Below are 27,161 nucleotides of genomic sequence, written 5' to 3' on the forward strand. Positions count from 1 at the left end.
ATTTTATCCTGAAACAATTGCAATTAAGATGTTGCTCAGCAGTTTTTGCTGAGCTACATTCTTTTCATGCTCACCCCAGGTTAAAATGCTACTAAATTAATCATTAATTTAGCTAAGTAATATAGCTCTTCCTTCATTGATGCCTTGGTATTTTTAACTTTTAATTCAGAAGAGTCAGAGAGCTGATTAACAGTACAATGTGATCACAGATCATTAAGACTCAGATGCAAATCTAAGTGCACTATCTTGTTCCACTACATGGAGGTCACAGTTCAGCCCTCATCTGTGTAAGCAGAGGTGTCCTGGCACCAAGACCAGCAGTACCTAAATGAGGGGAGATTTTCATGATGAGATCTGTTTTCTTTTTCAGATGTATGTGAACTGATCTCACTGAAACCCATGGGAGCCAAATGCACCGAGGGCAAACAGCAATCCGGAGGACCAACCAAGTAGGACTCAAGGTGTGTCTAGTGGTGTGTCACTAGTGGTGACTGTTTCAGATATGCTTGCTTTTCATGAGCTGGAAGGTCAGAATTCTAACTTAAAATATTAAAGCTATAGCATATATTCATATAAAGCCCAGATGTGGTTTCATTAGGTGAAAAAAGCCAAGGTGCATTTGGTCTCTTCCTGATGTTAACATTGGCCCTAATGACATGGTCCCATGACAGTGATGTGACTGGACAGCCTTCCCAGTCAGCCCATGGATCTAGCTGCTGTTGAAAAAAGTCATCATTGTGGAGAAATAATTGACCAAAAATGCACTCAGTTTTATACATGGATGTAGTACGATTTTAGTCTAGCTAAATACTCTGTGATGTTTCAGCCATGAAAACTACTATTAAATGTTGACCAGTTAATAACCATTATACATATATACCCAATGCAACCTGTATTTCATGGAGTAGAAAGATTTCTATCAACTGAACAAGAAGCTGGATTAGATCAATAGATCCTTAATAAAATCATATAATATAAAAGCTAACATTTTCCTGCAGTAGTTCAAGAAAAACTATGATTTCCAGGCATATTGACAAATCACACTTTCAAGTCTATGGCCTCTGAGCTTACCATTTTTGACTCTTTTTTATTTTCTATATATGGTGTGTTTCTTATAAAAATGATTACTTTAGTTTGGCAGAGAAAAGGGATTGATGTAGGCATGTACAGTTGAAGGAAAAGCTTTTTGTTAATCATTAATTCCTATCTTTTGCCTAACATTGAAAGAATAGGAATAGTTAAAGTTTAGTCCCAAAATACTTTCATTTTTAGTTTTCTTATCATGTTCTTTATGTTCTTCTGCAGCCTACCTTAGCCACAAAAATGTAACAATTGTTTTACAAAAGTATAATGCCACAAAAGAAAATCCGATTTCAAATCTGCTTGTGTAAGAGCCCAGATCCCCCGTGCTGCATGAACTTGCTCAGGACAATGCATCTCATCAGAGGAAAAAATTACTCAGTAGGAGTCAGATTCTGATCTAATTAAAAGAGTAGGCAAAGGGGAAATAACCACTGTCTTTATTCATCTGCAAAACTATCCTACCTGGCTTCAGGTTTTTAGGGTTCTTTCCCAGCTGTTATCTTCTTTATGGCTCATCCAAAGAATATGAGCAAGGAATGGCTGGAGCCTGGGCCCTGCCTCTTTCCACAGTGTATCAAAAGCCAAAAATGGGAGCAGATACCGGATCTGAGGGTCAGAAGTGCTACCTTCTTGCTCGACACTATTCTTAGGCTACAGCAGCAGCTGTAATACAGTCCATCAGGCCACTTAACCTGTGCAGGTTTGTTCTAGCCTTCATTCAGGCCATGCTCCCATTTAGGCAAATGTGAGCTTTGTGAATCTACATGATGGAGGCTGTAATGACTCTGATTCAGCAAAGCCCTTGAGTGCATATTTAACTGTACTTGTGTTAGGTCCATCCTCATTCAGGAAAGTGTCATTCACAGGATGAATTTTGAACAAACACTAGAGTGCTGTGCTATATTAGGGCTGACATTACTAAGATGCCTTCTAACCTTTATTACTTGAATGCACTACAGGATTCTAAAAAATGATGACAGATCTATAATGTACTGAGGTTCTAGTTAGACACTCATTTCATGGCATTTTAAGTTTCAGAATGCTTTATTATGGCCTGTACTGTAAGAAAATACCTTCACTGCATTCAGATTGGAAGAGTTTAATTAAATCTCGATTTAATGGACTTTTGTAGGATATGAAACTTACCCCACAAAGTGAAGGCCAGAGACTGAAAGAAGGCAGAATGTCAGATGGGTTATGCAAGGCATACAATTCAAAGAGCGCTTTAATTTACTATCCTGCAGAAGCTGTTTATACATTCTGTTTATACAGCAGACAGTAATGATGTTATCTCACTTTTGCTTTGTTTTGAACATCCAAGGTTAATGTATTAAAACAAAGAAGTTGATCAAGTCAAGATTTTTCCTGGGCACTACATCTGAATGAATGATCTGGGATAAAGATTTGTGTTCCTTTTTATTTTGGATCAGTATGCTTAGTGTTCAGCCCAACTAGCAGAATAAGCAGGGACAACATAAATGTCATTTGAAAACTGCTTGTTTTATCCCAGAGGACAAGATGAAAATGAGATGTGTTGAGAAGATGTCAGTGAGATCCTTGTGGCATAGCTGGTGCTAGGAACTGTATCTTATAACTCATGTATGCTCACACCCTGGATGGCAGTGCATTACATAAGGTACAAAAGCTTCGAGCCTGTAGGCAGGCTTCAGAAGTGGTCTACACCAAATGCTCACTGTGTCAGTAGTGTGAATGATTGCTGGGTATAGGGAGGCACTGGATGGCAATGACTTTTCCTTGCAGAGTTGCTGTGTGTGTGTCATGTACTTCTCTAACACCTTTTCATAGCTTCAAAGCTTCAGGAGTGGAGCTATGAGAGATACTACAAGGCAGGTTAGAGCATGCGGAACAGTCTTTGCTCCAACACTTTTAACTTACAACCTCCTGGCATCAAAAGTAGAAGTCCTCAGCAAATGCATCTAAGATCTCTATCCCATCCTATTTCTTCTTCTCCCTTCCTGTGGCAAGAATGGTGTTACCTGACCTTCCTCTTCTCACATACTCAAAACACTCATGTGCAAGAGCTTGGATGTGGTGACAAATCTGTGTGTGTTCACAAGGGTAAGCAGGAGAGAAGAATCTGCATTACTTTCTAAATGCTCTCACATCTCATTCCTTTCATGCCTTACCAAACTGTCCAAGCCAATCACTGATTCCTCCTAAACTCCTTTACCCATGAACACTACTGACACTTTACAGCCCTGTCTGTCCCCAGTAATCCCTCCCTGGCCTCCTCCTCGCCCTTTTCCAACAAACTGTGCTGCCACCATCACAAAACTGCATTTGCTATCCCCAAAATAAGAATGAAAGTGGGTAGGAAAATGTAATGTTTGCCTACACTGTTAAGAAGTATAGTGTTGGCTCTATTTCCCTTCCTCATGGAAACAAATACAACAGGTTCTTTTAAAATGTTGTCCTCCTCTGGCTATTAACATAAAATAATAGTTCAGCTCAGAACTAGAAGTTGCTGGCCTCCAGTCTTGTCAGTCCTCAGCCTTCTTTGCTTCTGTCCCCAAAAGCAGATAGCTCCAAGCCAGGCCTTTCTTCTCCATAGTAGGGAGAATTTTTTCTTCATCCTTCTTTAATCCTGAATCCCTTGTTAATCCCATGTCAATATCATTTTTCCTTACATCTAGATCTTACTCAGCAGGGCATTACCCTAGACAGATGCTATCCCCAGAAACCCTTCCTTAACTGCTTTACCGTCTTTCTCCTACTAGAGAGAGAAAGCTCCATCTCAAAGGGAACTGTGCTGAGAGGCTACCACTGGCCCAAACTGAGCTCTTGGGAAGTGGGTGTAGTTGAACTCACCTATGTCCCCAATAAAGCGTCTGTCCACTCTGTGACAGAAGGTAAATATTTTAATGATAATCTGGTATATATATAATGATTTTATACATACTGTGTTTGAACACACAGTTCAGAAGAGTTCCTTGTAAAAAATAGGCACCAGATCAACCAGATTTCCATTCAGTTCCAGATTCCCAAATGTGTCATATCTCCTTTTCAGCCTCCTTCACAGTTGAAGGGTCTACAAAGCACATCCTCTAGGTTGACTAATGTCATTTCATCTAATTTATGCTCCCCAGATCCCTATGACAGCCTGTTTAGCACAGTGATACTACACTAAGAAATGGGCAGGAACTGTTTTACAAGTATTAAATTCATGTTAGTAACAGATGAGCATTTGTTTTAATTCGGCATTTCAGCACTGTATGTCATACTTGTGAATAGAGCTGCTAGGGGGAACACAGACCTCCAACTCCTGCAGATTCATCTGAGGATTTTCACTGGCAGGAATTTATCTGCTGAGGAGCCAAAGAATCACAGTTCCTGGGAAAACTTTATTCTTCTCTGATAATTACACTTTCCTGCTGTTTCCACAGAAACTGTATTAACATAGAAAGAGCGTTTATTTAACAGGGCATTGATGTTGGATAAAAGAGACCTTCCTGGTTCAGCTACAGACATTCTGTATGATGTTATGCAAGTCATTTTAAATAACCTGTGATGCATATCCTTGTATGTAACATGGGGTAAATAATTTCACATGTACCCTACCTGCCAGTGGTATTTTAGGTACAAATACTTACTGACTGCAAGTTGCTCACTTATTATAGAGCTGGATCAGCATTAACACTTTGATGAGTAGAAGAAGAGTTAGAAGTTGTATGCAGGTTTTTGATCTCATCTATTCAAGGAGGATTCTTCTCCTATATAACCAAATTAGTAAAAATTGCCTTAAAGAAAACAGATTTTCTCATAGCTGTAAACAGTTCTTCCACTGTCACTAGCAGGTAAGTAAGAAAAAAATGCAAGCAAAAGTAATTTAGCCACTTTTAACTAGGGCTATATAGAGTCTATCCAATTTCCACTACCCAACCTGGATCTGAAAAGAGGTAAAATTGTCCTTCTTTTTATTCCACTCAACATTCAATGACTATCACAAATCCCTAACTCCTCTCAAACGGAGACATAGACCAAGTAGTTTTAGGCTATGTCATCTGATTTTGTGTGTGTGTGTGTATGTGTGTGTGTTATAAGCCAATACCTTAAGGACTTGATCCAAGAAAAGCAACTGTGACCTAACAACCTTAACAGCTACATAACTGCCACAGATCCTGGCTTTGCTGGAACTGAGCTACCCATTCAGCAAAAGTGTTTGTCTGGCTATTGAATTTTAAACAGACAAAATCGATGACAGTCCCTTCTTGTCTTCTCCTCCCTAAGATTCTGATGGGCTTTGCTTCCCATTTTAGAACATCAGTGCATGCTCATTTGGAGCATGAACAAGTTAAGGAATAAAATGTACTACGAGTTGATTTTGCACAAAGAAAGAGGGACTGTTATAAAGGTTGTTTTGTTCACATTTCTATAGATAGGATGCAATTGATACACCTGGTTTTAGAATGAAATCAGTGGACATCTCTTTGTAAAACACAAGGCAATGTATCACCTCAAACACTTAAAATCTGTCATTAGAGTGCTACTATACACTGTTTTTGCTTCAGTCAAACTTAATTGAAGGGATCCAAGTGACAAAGCAGTGTAAAGTGATGGCATCAGCAGAGTAAGGTGAAAACAGAAGGTGCCTGTGAAAAGAAGATTCGTTAGCAGTCCTTGAAGCAGAATTTTTCCATTTCCCAAAGGATGCCTTGGAAGAAGTCGTTTAGTCAATGATGTCATTTATTTCAAGATAGCTCAATTAATATTGTTTGAGACCGGCTAGAAGAAAACACCTATAAGGTAAAAGAGTAATCCAGCTTCCAAGACTACTTACATTTCTGTTTATTTGTCCAAGACTGCCACCTTACCCTGACATATAAGTAATGCTGAAGTTTAGGGGGAGGATACCTCTCCTTTTGGAACTGGGCCAACTTATTTCTCATAAGCAGCCATGGGATAGATATGCAGTTTCAATTTTATTCACAATTTACCTAGGCTGAATTGGAATCAATAGCCTGAATTCTGATCTGCTACCACATGCCCAGTTCTCATTCACAATAAAGTTCTTTACAGTACTGTTTTAGAGACACATGGAATTAGGGAATGAATAAATTCATCCACTTAAATAAGATGTACTGAGCTATGCAAACCATAGCTCTATCACACGCTCAAAAGCATGTGCATAAAATCGGTCATTTCCAATGGAAAAGCTATAAGCCTCTTAGTGTTTCTACTATATTTCCTCTGACAGAGACTCCTTTCCACCATCAGAGCAGTATAAAAGGGACTTAGTATAAATGAATCTTTGTACTTTAATTTCTTTTTCTTCATTTCCAATAGTATGTCATCCAATTACCCTTCATCTCACTGTGTGACTAGAATCTTTTTGTGAAGAACCATTTTTAAAGCCTCTAGTGATATAAAAGAAGAAAAAGGGTTTTCTTCAAAGAAATCAAACAGAATCAGATTGATGACTTTTGTTCATGAATCCAATAGTTTAAATTTAAAAATCCAGAGCCCTCATGACTGTAGTTAATTGTACTTTGGAGACGGAGTTTCAATATTTAACTTTCTTCAATGTAAGGAAAACTTTCAGGCATGCTGTTTTGTTTTGTTTTGTTTTGTTTTGTTTTTTTAGTATTACATCATAACCCTTTTACTACGGGGAAACAGAAATACAGGAAATACATTTCAGAATCAGCCAGTTGAGACAGGAAGTAGTTAAATATCCCTGGAAAAGAGTGCCTTAATGCTGCAAAGATGTAAGCATGTGCTAAAATGTATGCATGAATAGTCCCATGTGTAAAGTTATTTGCCTAGATCAGCACATAATGATGATGCAGCACCATAGTACAAATAAACTAAAGTGATTACATGGACAGAGACTGTATCTTTTCATTTTAAAAAGATAATGATTAGAATATTACATTTCCTTCCTGTCTTTATTTGAAAGGGTGCAAAACAGAGATAACTCACACAGCTCCTCCTGGACAGTGTTATTAACTGTGACTGAGGTCTTGCTTAGCTCTTCACCTCTCCACAGTCTGCAGATTAGAAAGCAGGCACCAAGAGCATTTCCTCTTATGTCATTGGGTTCCAGTTTTATATCCCTGTTCTAATAACTGTCACATCAAGTGATCTCCATCTAGGCCACACTTTTCACAAGGTCTCTTTCCCCCATCTTTATGACAGCTTATTATGACTGAAGTGGAAATGTTACATAAAACAAGCTGTTTATGGAAATCTTACTTCTGTCACATGAGCTCTATCCTGATATGGCATGCACTCTATCTGGCTGCAAGTATTAAATATATTAATTATATCTGTCATTATGCAATTCCCCTCTTATCACCACTGTTTTTTATAGTTCTGGTAAAATATACTCTGAGCAGTAAAATCATTGCACCTTAGCACACTCTAACGTTTATAACAATCTGACATAATAAGGATACTGTCATTGCAGAAACACCTTCCTACACCCATGTGGGTACTTGAAAATCTGTGCTTTCTCCATCCTCCCACATAAATATAGTAGCTTAGGAACTTTTATGCTGTGCCTTGATTTTTAATGATAAGAGATGTCAGGTGCCATTTAAAACATAAGAGATGAAAAGGGGACAATTTAGCTTTAACTACATTACAGCTTTCCTTTAGATGTAAAGTAGTCACCTGTTCTATTTCTAAGAACTGAGAAAAGTTTGAGAAAATATAAAGCAGGTAAAGTTTTAAGTTAGAAAACATTTAGATCCTGTCTAAGTACTCCTTTCTTTCATTCTCAGATACCTACAGAATATAAACAACTTAGGGTGATAGACTTTGATACCAGTGTAACTCCACTCAAAACAATGAAGTATGTAGGATTTCTACAAATGGGATCTAGATTCTGGCCTTTAATGATGGAGCTCATCTTCTCAAGCATATATAATACACATGTGTAGCTTATTCAGGAGAATAGCAGTTTAGCATCCCATGTCCTCTCATTACTGTAGTTCTATGGCTGTCTTCTCAAGACATAAGACAAAGGTTTGGGGACCTGAAAAAATAAGTTCAGTCAGGGCCCCACTAACTTCATGCTCTAGACTCCAAAATATGCCACCATAATGATGGATAAGTCCAGATTGCCTTTCTGGATTCTGATGTCTGAGTGTGGGATTTCCATACAGGGGAAAAATTCCAGATTTTTGTATACAAGGAAAAATTACATATATGTTATGTTTAGAATATAAAATTAGAACATATCTGGAGAAAATTAACTGTGCCCTGCAGGACGTTGATGTTTTTGAATCATGATCTAGATCATGCCCTGTTATTAATATAACTGTTCGAGGGTTGGTGATCCATATTTAGGAGAACCAAGGTGCTAGACTGAATGTTTATGGGTTACCATATTGTGCAGCACTTATGGATTATTAAACTGCAGTCAGAGTAGCCAAGCATTCTCTGTATCTGTGCAGCAGAATTAAAGATTAGTACCAAAAGCAATCCAGTATGGTTCAAGTTGCAATTCTGAATTTCTTTGTTGTTATATTTTGCTTTGTTGTTCATTTGCTTTAGGGCTGACACAGTTCTGGCTGTTGTTGGTGCAACAGGAATGGCTACAGTAGTTACCTATCTGGGCAATAGGGTTTTGGAAGAGAAGACAGAGTTTTGCAGTGGTGAGACATGATACACTCCAGCTCTTTTACTAATACAAGAGGAGGATGGACTTCCTCCTGCATTTTGACAGCAGCACATGGGAGGAGGGAGGCCTTCATGAGGGAACCCCATGAAGGGGGCTCATCTTTTACCTGTCTCGGCAACATTGCATGGCAGCACCCTGCAGCCGGCCCTGCCACAGCTTGCCCCTTCCTGCTGCCAGCCCGGTGGGCGCGGGACGGAGGAGGGGTGTGAGCCAGGGGGCCGGGGTGGGGGAGGACCAGAGGAAGGTGCCGTGCCTTGTGGCCCTGGGGCGGGGCTGCCGTAGCGCCTCGCCTGTGCATTGGGTCTAGATTCATACATAAATATAGCTGGGGTGGGCTCGCCACACTCCTCTCCCCCACCCTCCCAACCCGGGAAGAGAGAGGAGGGGGGAAAATAATAACAATGAAAAAAAAATCCCAGTGAGGTCATTTCAATGAGAGCGCAGGAGGAGAGCAGACAAGGTCGACTTTTCTGGAGGAGGCGCAGCCCCTGAGAGGAGCGCGGCGCTGCACCCCGCCTGCGCTGCCCGCCGCCGCGCCGGGCGGCAGCGGCACCCTGTCCCCGCCGCGGGGCCGGCGAGGAGGCGGCGGCACCTTGGAGAGCTCCGCGGCGGCTCCGCGCTCGGGGCCGGCGCGGCGCGGGGCTGCGCGGCGCGGCGCGGCTCGGCTCGGGGCCGCCCCGCCGCCCCTCGGCAGCGCCCGCCGGCCGCGGATGCGACGCTTCGCCCCGGCTGCCGGCGAAAGAAGAAAAGTTTGGGGGCGACTTAGGGCCGCCGGAGCGCCGGAGGAGAAGGCGGATGCGCGGTTTCCCCGGCTGATCGGGAAGGAAGGATGACCGAGGAGGATGTGCACCAGCAGCCAGATCATCGGGAGCCTCCTGGTGCTCTCCGTGCTGGAGATAGGGTTAGGGGTGTCCAGCGTGGCCGTGGGGGCGGTCAGTTTCAGCCTGGTCCTCACAGAGCATAAACCTCAGCTGGGAGACTCTTCTCCGGTATGGAGCGGGGTGTGTGTACGTTAGCCATTTCACTCTCTCTTTAACTCTTTATGGTGATGATCAGATCGTGCTAAGGCATCCCCTCCCTTCCCTTCCGCGTGTGCATGCTGCGCCGGGAGCCTCACTGGGTCCATTTCCGATGTGCATGGGGCAGAGTCTGCATCCTCGTGGGGAGGGAGAGATGTATGTGTGTGTTGGGGTGGGGGGACCCCTTTCTTCTCTCTCCTTTTCTTTTCTCGATTTTGCTGTAAACAATTGAACTTTCTGTGAACCCATTCTCTCACCTGGGAAAGCCTGATGCCTTGAGTGTTTCCAACATGAAGTAGCTTGGGCCGTAGCTTGCAATCTTTGAATTGACTACGAGTTTTGCTTTTAAAAACAGCAGCCCTGTTCCTTATGACAAGACTGACAAAAGGTGCTTTAAAATAATGTCAAGGGTATGTCAGCTGAGTTCTGAGTTCTTTGGAGGAAAGAGGAAATGGTAAGGAAAAGGAAAGATATGGTCTCCTGATCTAGGCACCCTGAGCTTCTAGCAAAATGAACACAAAAATCAAACACCAATAATGGGTTAACAGAAGTGTGTTCATAGAGATCATTTCTCACTTCTTAAAACCTTTCTTATTTTTTTCAGTTTGAGATATACATGTTTCTAGGAAGTATTTTCCTCCAAATGGTTATTTATACTCATGAAACAAGGAATAGGAAATATTGAATATTTAGCCTAAACATGAGTGGGCATTTTTGAACTCTAAAGCTGTTTTGGTCAGCTTGGATTGAACAGCAGAATTTCTAAAAGGATTGTTTGCTTTGCTTGAGATATGTTGTTAAATGCAAAAAAACCTCTCGGTTATTCAACAGTGTAACCTCATATAATTTATAGATTCATTCTGACAAAGTGTTCCATGTAATATTCCCACTGTCAATAGTTATTAATTATTGACAACAGTAGTGTCATAAGTATCTATGGCAGTATATAAATACAGGCATAATTCTGCACTGCAGAACAGGTAGGTAAGATAAGACAATGAAGACAAAATAATATAGGACACTGGCCAACAGGTAATGATGCTATCAAAATCACTTCAGAGAAGGGAGGTTTCTGGTGATTGCTGATGAAGAAAAAAGATTACTCAAAAACATGTGTCTATCTGAAGATTTAGTGACAGAGGGTAGTATCCTGGGTTTCACTGAAATCTGAGTTCTGGCCATTCAGTAAGATTAGTATTTTATGCAGCAATTTTTGTGACAGTGCAATCACAGCTGATACCATTTCATGATGATGCATATTTCCTGCACAACTGCCTCATTCATTCTTATTGTTTCTGTTACCCTAGAGTTCGTATTAAACAGTCATAGATTAAGATCCTACTACATCAGATGTTGGCTCCAAGGACCTTATAATCAATGTATAACACAAGGGACAGAAGTAGAATAAAATGGAGTGAGAGAGTATAAAGAAACAACACACCAAAACTGATTGGTATAACAGGTGGTTGCATTAACATACCAGCAGTCTGGCTGATTTCAAGCTTTTTGTGGTAGAGTTTTAGAGAGGAATAAGACAGAGGACAATGAAATGATTTTGCAGATGTTTATAGGAAATTCTCCCCAAGTGTGAGGGCAAAAGCACAGCAGGAAACCCAAAGGGACTTATTTGAATATGTAACAGGTGGGTGAAGGGTGCCCGCACCCAGAGCCAGCCAGAGGCAGGAATCATCTGCTAGGAACTGAGCAAACAACGGCAGGTTGGATAGGCAGAGAGAAGCCACAAAGCAACTGGAAAGTGAAAGCAAGCAGCTTATGTTTCATGCAGCAGAGGAGATGGGAAATCACAGAGATATGCAGAGTGGAGTGACATGGTTGTAAGGGCTTACTTATTTTGCCTGGAACTGGAGATCTTTGGTCAAAATTGTCACCATTACAGCATCCTCTTTGTACCTCTCTAGCAATTCAAATTGTCTGATTGTGTTCTTTGGCCTAGAAGGCTAGCAGGTGAGACAGGACAAGAAAGGGGCCAGACACCTACTGTTCTCCAGGGATGCTTAGGGCCATGGGTAACTAGGCCCAAATTAAAACAACCTAAACTCATGTAATCTTCAGAATTGTGATGCTGCAAAAGTGGCACAAACCTCCTTTCTGCCCACTGGATCTTACACTGAGCTCATGTTGGCTGGATAAAAGGATATATCTTGCACAAAGCATGTTCTTTTTTCTGATTCACAACTGTTGAATCAAGGTTTTCCTTTGAGAAATGAATGATGAGGAAAAGAAAGTGATCTTAAAGGAAAAACTCTACTTTGACAAGCCAAGATGCAAACCAGTAGAGTTAAGTTCAACAATGCCATGTCTCCTCTAGTAATTTATGTGGAATATACTGAAAACTTTTGACCTTGTTCTATCCTTACCTATGCGGGGGGATCTCAGCAGGGGCCCAAGTTCATTAGGAAATAGATGAAGATAGCATCACCATGGAAACTTTAACCTGAATTCCCCCAAATTTGTGCATCTTAAAATCATGCACATTTTATCTAGCTATACTTGTGTCCCTATGATGTTTTGCATTTGAAGCACATTAGCTTTCTTAGAAAGAGTTGTTCTTTTTGTTCACAGTCTCCATTCAGCCAGATAATTTACTAACACAACTAACTTTAAGCATGTGAATTTCACCCATGGAATTAGAGATGCAAGTGAAGCTAAGCATGGGCTGAAGTGCTCTCATCATTGCATGCTTTGCATTATGTATGAGCAAGCCAGGGAAAGTAGAGTAGACAACAGTGGAGAAGTGGAAAGCCTAGAGAATGTCTACATCAAAAATGCATGGAAATGGGAAAACAGATTCTAGATCTGTTGTTCTCACTGGAGTTGAACTGGATTGTGATAGTAAGAGTTGTTTAATAGCCAGAAGAAAACAGCTGAAGGTGTGATGGACTTCCAAAATTATCTGGAGCAAGTGGAGATGGCTTTCTAATTATTTTATATCATATGCAATCTATTCTCTTTCAAATAGGCCACAACTGATAAATTATCAAAAAAAGGTCAAATAATCCCATAAATACTAAGATGAATGTGTTGTTGATTTCTAGATTTTATTTCTGTTTGTTATGGTTGTGTTGGTATAATCTACTCCACTGGCTGGACTCAGTACCTCCCAGTAACCAGAAATCAAGGTATATTTCTGAAGCCCACCATTCCAATTCAATTACATGATGCACCATAGAAAATATCTAACCAAAGACCATAGCAAGAGTGACAGCATCCATAGCAAAGGCTTTTGCACAAGTAAAAGACATCAGAAGATAATCTTTCAAAAAGTATTCAGATATTTTTAAATTGTCAAATATTCTCCATCCAAGACATCATCTTAATTTAGAATATCATGGTTGCATTCAGTATCACTACAATTTGTGAGCATTTATTCACACATATATGTATATATATGGCTCTAATTCTCATTTAATGTGCAGAAGTGGATAAGCCCTTGCTGTAAATGATATTCTCTCACAGAGAGAGAATGAGAAAGAAAAAAACACATCTTTAGTCAAATATGCCATTTATCTTCACTAACAAGGGAGATACATGATGATTCACTTATGGCTATGCCCCTCAAGAATGATAGTTTCTTCCTTCATGAAGACAAATATCTAAATGTATCAAAGTGATATGCATTCTCTGGATGTTGTCTGCCTGTCTGTACAGGCATAGTTATTGTTTCCATGATTTGTGGTTGTATCACAGTGGAAGTCTGCCTGCCCATTAGAAATCTGCATTTATAGTTTGGCTATAGAAATTTTCTCCAAGTTGGCACTTAAAATACTTGATTTCAATGACTATTTCATCTGAGATTTGAAGGTTCAATCAGTATGGAACTCTCCCAGAGCAAGATATAATTTTGGATTGTTGACTCAATGTTGGTGGTCTAAAATTTTAAAACATTAATTTTTGCAGTATCTACTTATTACTGCTGCCAAGTTTCTTTTGGCAAAGAACAGTCAAACTATTTTTTCAAAAGAATACTAAAAATTCACATTATTGTTTAGCATGTGGACAAAACACAGATGTGATCCTACTTAATTTTAACACGTGCATTGTATTTTCATCAAACTGACCATATTTCTGGCTGGCTTCTGCTCCTGATGAAATGAACTACAGCACTGCCAGTTAGTTCAGTGGAGGCTGGAGAGAGCTCTGTATCTATAGATGAGGGAGGAGGTACCAAAGTGGGAGCTTGGTCAGTTCACTCCAGCTGAGGATCTGCCTTTCAGTGTTCAGCAGGTTTTCTTTATCATTCAGACCCTCCAGAAAGAAAGACCAGTTTGGAAGATGGACTATCCAAGGGGACTTTTAGTGCCTGACTTGTATTTAAGAGGATTTGCTGACTATAGACTGCATTTAAGCATCTGCTTAAATGTTTTGCTGAGCTAAGGCTTTAGTTAGTCTGCAGGGAACAATTTTTAATTTATTATTTTTTGAGAGGAAAGTGGTCATACTCTAAATGAAATATTTGATACAAAATAATAAAATAGAGCATCAATTGCTATTCTGGGTAGGCTCTAAACAAGTAAATAAACATTTTTCTTCTGTGCTGTGTGAGATTTTGGGTGTTTATCCAGAGTGCTGGATATTTTTTTTAATCGGTGATGGCAGGCAGACATTCAGGTCCAGAGATCCACTTGTAAATTTCCCTTGGTCCTTCTAAACAGCTCTTCCTATTTATAAAGCCTGTGTGAAGGCCTAGAATGAATTGAAAGGAAACACTAACCACAGGGACTGGGTGGAATTTAAACTGCCTAAATCTGGGTTTGAATCTGGCAAATCAGGGGGAACCGTAGTCCCAGCTGAGGTGATATGGCCACACAGCACATTTCCAGGTCAAGGTACTAGTTCACGTTAGACACACTTTAGCACAGCACCTTACCCAGAAAAGCACAGCCTCCCTCTCAACATGACAGATTTGGTGGCGCAGAGGGGTGGGCTGTGGCAACCCTGTATCTTCTGGTTCTGGATCTGGATGACTTGCAGACAGCTAGACAGTCCTGTCTTCACAATCAAAGCAGCACCATTAGTGTTTTCTGTCCTTCTTTTGCAATGATTATTGTATTTCACTATGGAGGTAAAAGGCAAACCTACTATCTAGGCTAACTCTTTGCTTGTCACCATTTCCCTCTAGTTTGATGTTTTTGTTTTCCTGACTGTGCCCTTTATGCCTGCACTAAGAAGGCTTAACCCTTGTCCTGAAATGCTACTTCAAAGAAAAGTTACAATTAGAGACATCTTCTCTGCTCAGCTCACCCATTAGGGATTTCAGCATTTTTCTCATTTGGGTGGAGCTGAAGCAACGTCACTGTTAAATAGAAAGATCCTTTCTAGATGTTACTTATTTCAGACTCCTGGGTTTTCCCTCTCTTCTCTTAAAGTTGTATATTCTTATTGCAAAACTCAAGTTTCATGGTTTGGTGCCCAATAAGAGTAGATAAAAGTGAAGCTGTTGATTCTGATTTGATGCTTCATTCTCCCAGTTGGGGGATTATTTGAATAGGTATGATATGATTGCATTTTCACTGTGCTGTATTCCAACTTAGATTTGGAATAATTCTCCTTCCTGTATTTCCTCAGACTTATACATATGACCCTGCATGCTGGAGGGCTTTCCATGCAGTGTATGTAGTTTGGGCCACATACACAGTCTGTGTCACGAACAATAACTGGCGGTCAAACAGTCCATAGAGAAACCCAGGCAGATTTCTCTAATATTTTCTTCAGGCTCTCCAGAAAGATTTTCCATAGACAGTTCTCATTTTCTCAAGGGAATTACACTCACCATTGCTTTTGTCTCCTCAAAATAGAGGAAAGAAAGGTTACCTAGGTTCAATATAAAAAATAAAAGCAATTCCTTTTCTTCTGCATGATGGAAACAAACAAATCTTTGACTCCCTGTGAATATAACTAAAACTGAATCTTTTTTTCAGACTAAAAGTAAGAAAGCCCACTTTTTCTAGGAGTAAGAGAACAAAGCCAAATCCTTTGTTTCAGAAAACATGAAATAGAAATGGGTCCAAACCACAGAACTTGAACCCAAATTGAAATTTCAGCCTCCTTACCCCAAATTTCTGGGTATTTAGATCTGAGGTTTTGTTCCAAGCCCGTATTTAATATAAAGTAAATTCAAACAGGCTCAAAATAATTGATCTCCTTTTCTGGGAGGTCTTTGGTTCTTTATTCCAAGGTTCAACAGACCAAAAGGGAGATTTTCAAATGTGCATATGGAAGGCAAACACAGATGCAATGCGAATGGCAAAGGCTCCACAGCCAAACAGGCATTACTGCATCACTCTGCAACCACACTACAGCTAACAGGACTCTAACTCCACTATGACCTCAGTAAATCTTCCCTGAAAGGGGAACAGAAGCACTCACAGCCCATTGAGTCTCAAGAGGAGTCTAAGTAGCTTTTGTGCTTTGGAGTATCTTTCCTTAGATCTTCTACTGGTCTACCCATTCTAAAGATCTATACTCAGGAGAGGTACATATACATGATATATTGAATCCCCACCTCCCTCTGCAAGTCTTGACATGAAATATTGTGTATCATAGTAAGTATGATTAAGTCTGCAGCCATAAGCAATCCTAGATAATTATGTACTTGATGAAATGTTTGCATTGTAACTTCGGGTATGTTCCTATTGAAATATTTATGGTTTCATGTTAAAACTTTAGAAATAATGGGACTTGCTGACAAACAGTGATCTGTGCAGGTTATTAAATGAGATTCTGATCTTTTAGCTCTATAAGAATTTTCTGAGGAATAATTAAAAAAAAAAAAGTCCAACAGTGAAACACCTGCTTTAACAAGTCCCAGCTGAAGGTCCCTGTCTGGCTCCTAGGCCATCTTGGAGGGCTTACTCATTTAGCTCATCCTTCACAAAATGTCTTGGCCTCATTCATGCGTTGTGAACACTTGGATAAGTGATCTTTATAAGGAGCTTATCTCTGATGACGTATTTCCTTTCCACTCCTGATTTACTGTATTTTTAGCATAAGTGTGGTTGCCTTAACCTACTTCTGTTTTGACTATGTTAGAAAATGTAGTTACATTTAAGAGTACAAAAGGTAGGCAAAAATCAACCAAGGATAACCAGTTATCATGTAGAAAGATGCAAGGCCTCATCATGACATTGTTAGTTATCCATGGGGAAACTGTAGTCCACGGTAGCTCAACAATTAGAAGTTAAGTTTAAATAAACATAAACATATTGGCATGAAGATGAAGCCTTCGAGGATAGCCAAGAATGGACACTTTCCACATACCCAAGAATGGGCAGCAGAACCCCTGACTTGCTGTATTCCAGTTGGCAGTATTATAAAATAGAAGAGTTCAAAATTAAAAGATAAACCGGGATAAACAGAGGAAATTTCTTCTGAGCCTGATTTGTACTCACATCCTTTTACTGGTACAAACAAGTGACCTAATTCCTCCTATATACCTTTCACTACTGCTATCCACAGCACTGGCACTTCAAAACTTTTACAGGAAATTACTGTAGCACCAATGAAAAATTCCTTCGTGCCTAGTTTATCTATGAAGAAGCAATGATCAGATTGTATCATCCAATCTCCCACAGTCTCTATTTTGAGAAGTCTCACTAAGTTAACTCTATATGAGCTACATTCTAGTGCCCAGGGCATCATTAATATTTTCTCTGTAAAGCAGATTTCCACTGTTTCCAGTTAATCAGAATCCTCTAGAGTCTCAAAAGAGGGCAATGAACTTGGCTTAACATTTTCAAAGCTTTTCATGAGGTTTAATTGCCTGACACTGTGACTCAAATTTATTCATTGGTTTTAACAGCAAAATGTCTACTGTCATAAATAAATGATCGTACTGTTTTTTGGGCAAGACTTTTCTCTGCGAATATAAAACAGTCATGTAAAAGTCCCCAAACAGTACTCCTTTGCTACTGCCCAAGTCTTTTTTATTCCAAGCTTTTTAATATGTTCATATGGAATGGAATATGGACTAAAGTAATAATTCCTGATTTTTGGGAGGTCAGTACCTTAGGTCTTGCAGGTTGGCTTATTCACTGCTTTCTTGGATTTCCACTGGGAAATATCTTAAGTAATATGAGATAAGTATACAACAACATATACTGGTGGTATGAAAGGTTTTGTTCCCTGTCTGTGAAAAACAGTTAAGAGAAAGCAAAATTGCCCAGAGTGGTGGGTTTTAATGCTCAGTAAATCTGTAATTTGCTTGTTGCTTGTTGGTCACATGCAAGGCTAAAACAACTAGTTCATCCCAAACAGATTGCCCTACTTTGCCCTTTTGGCTTGCAAAAGCATTATTGTAGAACGGAAATAGAGAGTCTTCTCCCATTGAAATCAATGATAAAGAATACATTGACTTTAACAGGAGCAGAAATAGAGCATTCTTGAAAAAATCTGTGACCTAGCCTTTCAGCTCTGAAGGTGAATTATCAGAAACTGCTTTGGAAATGTAGAACATTTTCTTTTTTACAGTGGTTAAGGAACACTTGTTACAAGCTGAAATTATCTTTGATGGTATCTTCCAGATCTTTTCTGTGAGCTTTCTATAACTCATAAATTTCTTTTCTTTTTGCAAAATTTTCCTTTTACTCCTATTCAATCGCTACAGAGAGAAATGACATTATTTAGTTTGCCTTATCACGTCTGAATGAATAAGCCTTAATTACAGTGATGTCTTGAACAAAGAATTGTTTGAGGTTTCTGCATTAGTGCTGAGAAAGACAAAACACTATGCGTGAAAATCTGAAATATGACTTAAGTTGAAGTCAATCTGCAATGACAGAACTTGGAGTGAAACTAAAATTTCACATAAAGCCCGAGTAAAAACTTACAAGGCAGATGTGCTAGTTATGAGCTGAAATCCACTGCCTGTGGGAAGAAAGGGGCAGAGGGAGCTGTCCCCATTTGTTTTAGATTGCTATTCCAACTGATGAGATCTAGTAGCAGTTACCTGTTGTATAGTGTATCTCCTGACTCATTCAGAACCATGGCTTACATTACCCAGCCCTTCCCATTAACAGACTAGTATTAAGCTCATATTCTGTGCTTAATATAGAGGTAAATAACATGCAAAATTTAGCCATGCTAATTGTGGCCAGCTGATTCAATGGGCCTAATTCTGAGCAAAAATACATCACCTCAAGGCTTATACCTAGCTATATGCATGAACTATTTGGGGTTGGGAGGGGGTAGATGAACTATGCATTAAAACCACTCCTCAACTGAAATACTGAAATTGCGAAATTTTGGAGGGTCAATGAGATGTATATGCAATATATTATATGGATCCTGAATGCTGTATAGAAACTGCTTAATTTTTTCTCACTTCTTATGTAATAGCCATGTCTGTCCTGTGATTTAATCCTAAATCAAGATCAAGTAAACTTTTTGCTAGAAATCCCCCTGCAGTGCAAAAAGGATGTGGAAAAAAACAGTTTTAAAACTATATAATTACCTCCCATAGGGGTGTAGGGTTATCTTTACTAAGAATAAGTAGCATAGCTTTCTTAATAAAGGAGTTTATGAGGTATCAAAGAAATCTTCTCATAGTATTACAGACATTTGGAGAAGGCCTTATTGCTTTCACACAACTACTGTAGTTCCTACCATGACTGTTCCCTTAGGGATTGTTCACTAACTGTTTCCCCGATCAAACTTTTTTGGTAGGAGGAAAAAGAGACATCAGAGAAAGTCATTGGTCATTGACACAGGTGAAGCAGACTAAATTAAAAAGTATTAACATATGTTCATATCAGCTGATATAGGGTGTTTTTGTTTATGTTAATCAGTTTTTGCCTAATGCTAGGTGCCACAATTGTCAGATCAATTTGTGAAAGAGAACTGCATGAAAAAAGAAGGAAAGGATCCTTCCTGCTATCTCTTGCACAGCAGGTTATCTAGAATCTGAAGCAGCTTGTCCTGCATGCTCATTGCAGCTATATCAACAGATGCGCTCAGCATTTGCATTCATGTAGGTGACTGAATTGTATTCTTGCACAGAGCTCTACTGTCTTGAGGACAATTCATCTATGACACTTCAGTGGTTCACACTGCAGGATCAGGCCAATAAATACCTCAGTAACGCTTGAAAGTATCAGAAGTGTGATCTGGATCACTGACTACCATCTTGCTAAAATTCTTTTCTGAGCAAAGGATGGGTAAAAAGGCATCTTTTGCTGGTAATGTTTTTCATGTTTGTTTACACAAGCAGCTTAAAAATAGGCCTTCCTTTTTTTTTTATATATATATATTTTTATGAGTAATCATCCTCAGGCTGACTTTGCATTCCAGTTTTTTTCTTAGATAAATGTGTTTATGGCTGAGTTATAAGTTTCTGAAATATAAGGTTTGCAATAAAAATGCTGACACAACCATAACAATTGCCTAACCTACAACAACACAGCAGGATTTAAACTCAAGATCTTAAATGATGAAATAATTGTTTTTTTTTCTTTGCAGTTTCTGCTTTGCGGTATATGTGGAATATTGTGCGCCAAAAAAAAATCTGGACTTGTTGTAAGTTTTTCCACTATATATATAACACATAAGTATTTGAAAGGCAAACTGATCTAACTTGAACTCTTGGGACTTACCATGTCCAAGTGTTTCTGATAAAAAGTTAGTGAAAATTGCAAGACAGCAGTCCAAAAAAAGCAATTGGTACTTTTGGTTAATCAAGCAAAACAAGGCAAAAATGGCCTATTTAGATCATGCATATTTAAGCTATGCACCTCTATTTATCCTCTCTGGATGGAAAACCTCTTGACAAAAATCTGTGACAAGTCAAGAGAAAGATCCCCAGTAACTTCACTGGATTGTATCTTTTTTTCTTCAGGGAGCCCATTTCTGTAAAGTGTGGCAGGACTGGGCTGCTACCTCGGTGAGGTTGCTGACCAAGTTTGATTTTAGATATTGTAACTGTTTACTGTTTTTAATATGAAGGCTTTTTGCAATCCGAATCATGAATAAGCCATTTTTAAAATGATGACAGATATTTTGTTTCTTATAAGAATCAGAAGTACAGTCATTTTTCTGACTACAGCAAAATGTTATTACCCCCAAAACAACTGTGGCCATTTTATCTGTATGTTAAAAACGTGATCCTATTGTAAGTGATAATGTCTGGTTTTAGGTTTCTGTCAGCTTGGTTATCCTGCCATACACATGGAAGTCATGTATAACTAGCATTAGTGTCAAGTGAATCAAGGTCTCTCAGGTTTTTTTCGAACATCAATGAACTATTCTAAACTCCATTATAATCATAATCTCATATCTTAAATTATGTGGAACATAGTTTCTAACAGCTGTCTGTTCCGGTGGCATCATGTTATAGTTGATTTCCCATGGACTGCCAAATATAGTCTGAATGCCACATTCTTGATGAAATTCACATCCCAGCTGTGTACAGAAGTGGTCCACTGGATACCAGTGATCTGTGAGGCTCTACAATTGTTTCTACCACAGCACATAAGTAGATATATAAAGCCATACTAAGTCACATCAAATGTTCACCTAGACCAACATTTGACAGGCCAACAGCATCTGGGGAAGTAAATAAGATAAATATTTAACAATGTGTCCATGAGGTCCAAAGGTCTTTTGGCCTTGAGTGATTTGTGACTCAAGAGCATCCTGAACAACAGGTGGCATCTTCATGTCCAAAGTGATAGGAGATCTTTAAACATGTCCCATTAATTGTAGCCTATTGCACATCCTTCAAAGGTTCCCAGAAACATTTTAGCTAAGTAAAAAAGACCTAGTCACCACACTGACCCTCTGTAGAGCTGCATTTCAGATTTCTTTGTTGTTTCTGTTGCTTCTTTGTCCAGCGCATTCACCTTGAACAAATTTGAAGTCCCCACAAAAGCTACCTCCAGACTGTTACCTGACTGGGAAAATTAGAACCGAATGAGAGGCACGGTCAGGTGCAAAGCAAGAGAGATTAAGCACAAACACATGAGGCATTCACTCCTGAGAAGTGGTGAGAAACTGCACAATAGAAACCACACAATAGAAAACTATGACACATTCTGCCATGTTAGTGTTTTGAATGAAAACTGGAGGTCAGAAGATTTGTGTCCTAGTGCAGTCTTTTCATCGACTTGTTTTTAAGCTGGGCAACTCATTTTACCTACCTTTATCTTTTATTTACCATCACTCTTAACTCTCGTATGCCAGAGGGTACTGTATTCCCTTGGAGCTCTGTGGGAGCTGAGGGGGAAATGAATTCCCCCGTTCTGTAGGGGAAATGGGTGTCTGTGAAGTGCTTTGTGATCCATGATGCTATCAAAGCATTGAATTATGGTTATCCTCATTTTTGATATGAATGACTGTCTCTGAAAAATGTAACTGTGACATAACCTCTCTTGTCTTTCCTGACAGATGATACTTTTTTCTGCCTGTTGCATCTGTGGACTAATTGGAGGAATCTTAAATTTTCAATTTCTTCGTGCTCTGACAAAGAAGTCTTCTGCTCTCTATTCTTTGCATCTTGCCTCCATGTCTCTTGCATGCATTGGAATCGGCGGTTGCACCCTTTCTTCATGGCTCACTTGTCGGCTAGCCAGCTATGAACAAAGGCGAATGTTCTCAGAAAGAGAGCATTCATTGCATCACTCCCATGAAATGGCAGAAAAAGTGAGTCGTGTGTGTTTCCTTATTTGTTCTGCTTCTCTTAAAAAGCTATCATATGTGTTAACATATACAATTGGCAATAGGTGTATTTTCCATTTTATATGAGAAAGAGAGTCTGGGAAATGAAATGCTGCCATTCTGTTTAAGCTTTATTATGTTGCATTGTATGAAGCTATTTTTAGGTACTGTATATTTGCAGTACCTTCATTTCAATGAAGTACATCCATTTTCAACATAATTCCATTGTATAGCTATTCAAGGGCTTAGCTGCTAAATATAGCACTTCATAAATAATTGGAAGCTGTATTAATATGGATTACAATGTATTGTACTGTGAAAAAGCACAGAATGCTTTCTGTAACCACATCATTGCATGCTTCCAGAATTTAATCAATTTCCTCCTCTCCCAAGTACTCAGCTTATACAATAGGTTATTTAAACACAAAAAAACAGTTTGCAAACCTAGATGACTAAATCTAAGCACCTAAGGGCATGTTTAGACACCTAAATGAAACTGGTCTGATTTGCAGGGGCACTGAGCATTAACCACCTTTCTCTGTTAAAAGGAGGCTTACCAAGGTGTCTACATACATGTTTAGGTGCTTAAATTAAAGGTTCCAAAACTGAGCATGTAGGACAAAAGAATTAATTAAATAGAATTCTTGAAACTGGCTTCTTGGAGTTAGGGATCTGATTCATATTCAAGGAGTATGTTCACTGGCATCCTGGGCTTTATGTTTGGGCTTAATGTCCTGTGCCTTTCATTTGAGAAGTAACTAGAGAAGGGAACAGAAGTCAGTTGGACTGCTCATCTAAACTGCCATGTGCAAGTCTGAATTATACTTAAGTTCAACAGGCTGTATCATATTTACTGAGTCCTCTGAATAGCAGAGTGAGGATTAATTCATTCATACCATAGAACGTTTTCAGATTCCCAGAAAAACAAGATGTAGCTGTGAATAGTCCAATAACTAAAAATGTTTTGTCACTACTCTTTGCTTTCTTAACTGAGATGAGATTCCAAGCAGAAATATAGATTGAATTCACCTTAGAAAAAGTTTAAAATGTTTTAAAAAGTTAAATAGTATAGGTTACAACACTAACATAAAACAGGGTAATAAAATCAAGGGAAGAGATAGTTTTCTTCCTTTCATTTTAAAATTAAGCAGAATTCTGATGAGGTAGGCAGGTATCACCATGATCTTGTAGATGATGGGCTAGATCCTACATTTCAAAGAGGAAGGCTCTTGCCTCAACAAAACCAAAGAGGAAGCCCTACTGAGAGAGAAAGAGAAAAATGCAGAAAAAGAAATGGCCTGGGAAGAAAAATCTTTCAAAATACACACATCTGCCAACCCTATCAATTTGGGCAGCAGATGACCATGCGTAAGAGTAGTGTATAACTCCACTTCCTTGCCCATTGATGTGCCGGGCTTTTAGACACTCAGCAGTGGAGACTGCTAGATGTCCACTTATCCCAGATGAAGGACCATGATGCATGTGCAGAGCAACTCTATAGCATGTGCTCAGTGAGTGTGGGATGCACCCCACAGGTGGTGGACTCACTGCACATGTGTTGTAGAATCAAGTATGCATGCACAATTGGTCTGATTTGGGACCTCTCAGACCTACAGTCTTTGGACCTCTTGCTGATAGCAGGTCTGAGTGCACTAGTTCAAAGCATGCCATTAAAAATAATGAAGGCAGCTTAAAAAGTGATGTTAAATTAGGTCCTAATTAAGAAAATAGTTTTAAAGTATTTTATATATAAAGCTATTTTGTAAATTACTACTGATATACAGTAATATAGACATGTACTGCATGTGCATTTGTTTGTGCTATATTTATTGTATAATTGTTATATTTACATTAGAGATTGAGGGGTATTGAAATAACCGACCTGCCCAGCTGCCCGGTGGTTCCCCCGACACCAGAGTTACCTCCAAGGTACGCTGAACACTAGGGAGCTACCATGTTGTTATGTCACTTCAGGAAGTGCCACCTCTAAGAGGAAGTCATAGTTTCAGCTAATCAAAGTTGGCTGATGCTGTGATGTCACTCCAAATCAGGAATGGTGCTTCCAGATGGTGATATAACTCTACGTGGTGAATGCTGCAGTTTGGAAGTAAGTTGAGTATTTAAAATATCCACCCTAGTTACAGACATCCAAATGCTCCTATTTGGATGTCGCCACCATTGATTCACGCTGCTTCTAATCTGTGTGCTCCTTCCTTTCTTGAATTCAGTATCATTTTTAACTTATTAATACTTTTATTCTTTAGAATAGAAATATCAGAGAAAATAAATGATTTTCAATATTTTATGAAATTCTGATGATATTCTAATAGCTAATGTCTGCAGAGGATTCAAGTGGTAGAACTGTGAAAAGGAAACTTACATTTCTTGGTCACTCACTCATGGGTAGCCTTCTGATAGAACATTACTATCAACTTGTAGCTGATTGATAGTTAATGTGAAATGGCTTTGGAGTTCTCTGTCTATTTCCCACCTGACTAGTATCTTCAGGCGAGATCCAATAAAGGACTTAGGCACTGGTAGTAGCTGCTATTACCTGAGAGAGGAGGCACCAGTGTCTCCACTTTATGTGAAACTTTGTTCTGGTCTCTGCCTCCAGAACTGTTTATACATCGTGTTATAGATTAAAAGGAGAAAGAGAGAAAGAGACAGACTGCGAATAAGATCTAGGCCCCAGAATTTTTCTTCTCCCTATGAAGAACCCCAAGCCCTACCCCCAGCCCAGAGTTAATCTTTTTCTTTCTTTCTTTCTTCTTGTTCATCCTTTCATTCTTTCTTGTTCTTCCATTCTTTGTCTTTCTTTCTTTCTTTTGTTCTTTCTCTTTCTTTCTTTCTTTCCCTGTTTCTCTTTCTCTTTCTGTTTAGCCAAATAAATCTTGCTTTACTTTCTTCATAGAAAAGTCAACAAGAAGGGTGACAAACAAATCCCTTTTCTTTCCCATTTCCTCCACTTGTACCTAGAAGGTGGAAGAGGTGAATTTTAATCTTTTCAGGCAGAGAAGAGTTACTAGTTCTCGAGCAAATATTTTAGCACTAGCATAACATTGGCAACCCCACCTCACCTATTTGAATTTGAAAAGAGTAGCTGAAACTGCATTTTTATATGTGCCTGTTCCTGTTGGCCTAGTTGGATATTCACTGAGGCCTATCACTCAACATAATCAGCAGTACCTTGTTTCTGCATCCTGACTGAATTTGGGTGTGAAATAGACCAAGGGCCGCTCAGAATTAGGCAGTTTTGAACACGAACTCCATGTGGCTTTGCAGCCTTGAAGGTCAGAGGAGTGCTTAATGAATGCAGGCTTCAACAGCTGCTAAGTAGGCATTGTTTTGTATTGCAATTTGAGACTTACAAAATCTAAATCCAAAAAAGTTTTGTTTTGGGTGCCTTAGGATTCTGACTCATGAGCAGGTCAACTTACTTTGGGATGACTCATAAGTTAATTGAGTAGCAATTGCTGCACAGCCAAAAATTGTAGTCTGGCATATTAAGGGAAAATCAAAATCAGTCCCATCCCAAGGCATGCAGTCTCCCCTCAGGCATCAGAGCCCTTAATTCCTACTTGGATCTAGACCTACCTCCCAAAATGTCTATCCCAGCTAATATCAAATGACATCTGTTTGTAGCAAGTCAGCAGAGGAAAAGGGTTGAATGCAAATGAAGACTGAATGACCATCTTGTTCCTTTGTAGGTTACCACACAAGTCTGAGTTGAGGCACGTTCAAAGGACACTGTGAGAAAACTTACACTGATGCCATCAGTGTTATACATGTGGTCTGAGAGTAACATCCAACTCCTGGACAATCAGTCTAGCAGCTTTCAAATGTACTGAATTTATGTAGGAAGAAAAGAAATGTGATTTTTTTTTTTAGTTTTACAGTGAGATTTATCAAGCCAATAAAAAATGTAAAGCTGCTCTGAATATGTGGCAATCAGAGTTTGCTAAATATTTATTACACCCTTAGGTAAATAAATTTCCAACAACATAAAATAATTTTAATTTTAATCAATGTTTTCTATTCTTGTTGCAGGAAATGACAGACAACCTAAGCAATGGTGGCCCACATCTGATTTATAATGGAAGTGTATACTAAGAGATTTAAAAAGTTCCACAGAATGAAGTATTTTTAGAATTTTCTTCAGGAAAAAAAAATGACTCCAGGAAATTGAGAAAATGGAACTATCTTAGCTTTTATGGCTCAGATGTCACAACTGCAGAACAGCACGGTTGCATTTCCCTTTTAGAAACATATTCAAAATTTGTCTCCTACGTATTTTGCGGATATACAATATTTATTCACTTCCTGGCTACTCTCTATTGTTTTGCTTTTTTGTCTGAATAACTTTTCAGAATTGTAATGGTATTTGAAATAGACTTCTCAGATTTGTCTTCTCATGAAGACTCAAAATCAGAAAAAAATCATTAAAATGGACCATGTTTAGCCCAATCACAGGATTCCTAAAGAAGAGGGAAGGGGGCAGATGAAAGATGGCTCAGAGGAACGTTTTTCTCCTCCCCAGTTAGCAGCATCTGGTGTAATATGACGGCTTCAGATCACATGGCATGGTACCAGCAATGCATCTACACAGCCTCCCTCCCCACATTGCAAATGCATCCAAGCCCCAGATTGCCCAGTAGATTGTATCAAAAGAGAGTGCAAATTACTCTTCTAAAAGGCATCCATTTCACATGCAGAGTGTAAATGAACAGTGTGCTGAAAACAACACC

At 39.2% G+C, this 27,161-nt stretch overlaps 1 protein-coding gene across 2 annotated transcripts; it reads left to right on the forward strand.

Annotated features, from left to right (window-relative positions):
* The first annotated feature begins 402 nt into the window (after positions 1 to 402).
* TMEM196 (transmembrane protein 196) lies at positions 403 to 26,494 on the forward strand. Of its 2 annotated transcripts, XM_013941548.2 has the most exons (5): positions 9,571 to 9,735; positions 20,221 to 20,277; positions 22,144 to 22,398; positions 24,269 to 24,342; positions 26,464 to 26,494. In XM_013941548.2, exons 1-5 carry the CDS (start codon positions 9,571 to 9,573, stop codon positions 26,468 to 26,470), a joined length of 558 nt encoding a protein of 185 aa, XP_013797002.1. In that variant the 3' UTR covers positions 26,471 to 26,494. The 2 variants fall into 2 exon arrangements, with proteins under 2 accessions (XP_013797005.2, XP_013797002.1); XM_013941551.2 differs by lacking the exons at positions 9,571 to 9,735; positions 26,464 to 26,494 and adding an exon at positions 403 to 461 and having other exon boundaries at positions 24,269 to 24,409.
* The last annotated feature ends 667 nt before the right edge of the window (positions 26,495 to 27,161 follow it).

Source organism: Apteryx mantelli, chromosome 2 (assembly GCF_036417845.1).
Source record: "Apteryx mantelli isolate bAptMan1 chromosome 2, bAptMan1.hap1, whole genome shotgun sequence".
NCBI classification, from domain to species: Eukaryota; Metazoa; Chordata; class Aves; order Apterygiformes; family Apterygidae; genus Apteryx; species Apteryx mantelli.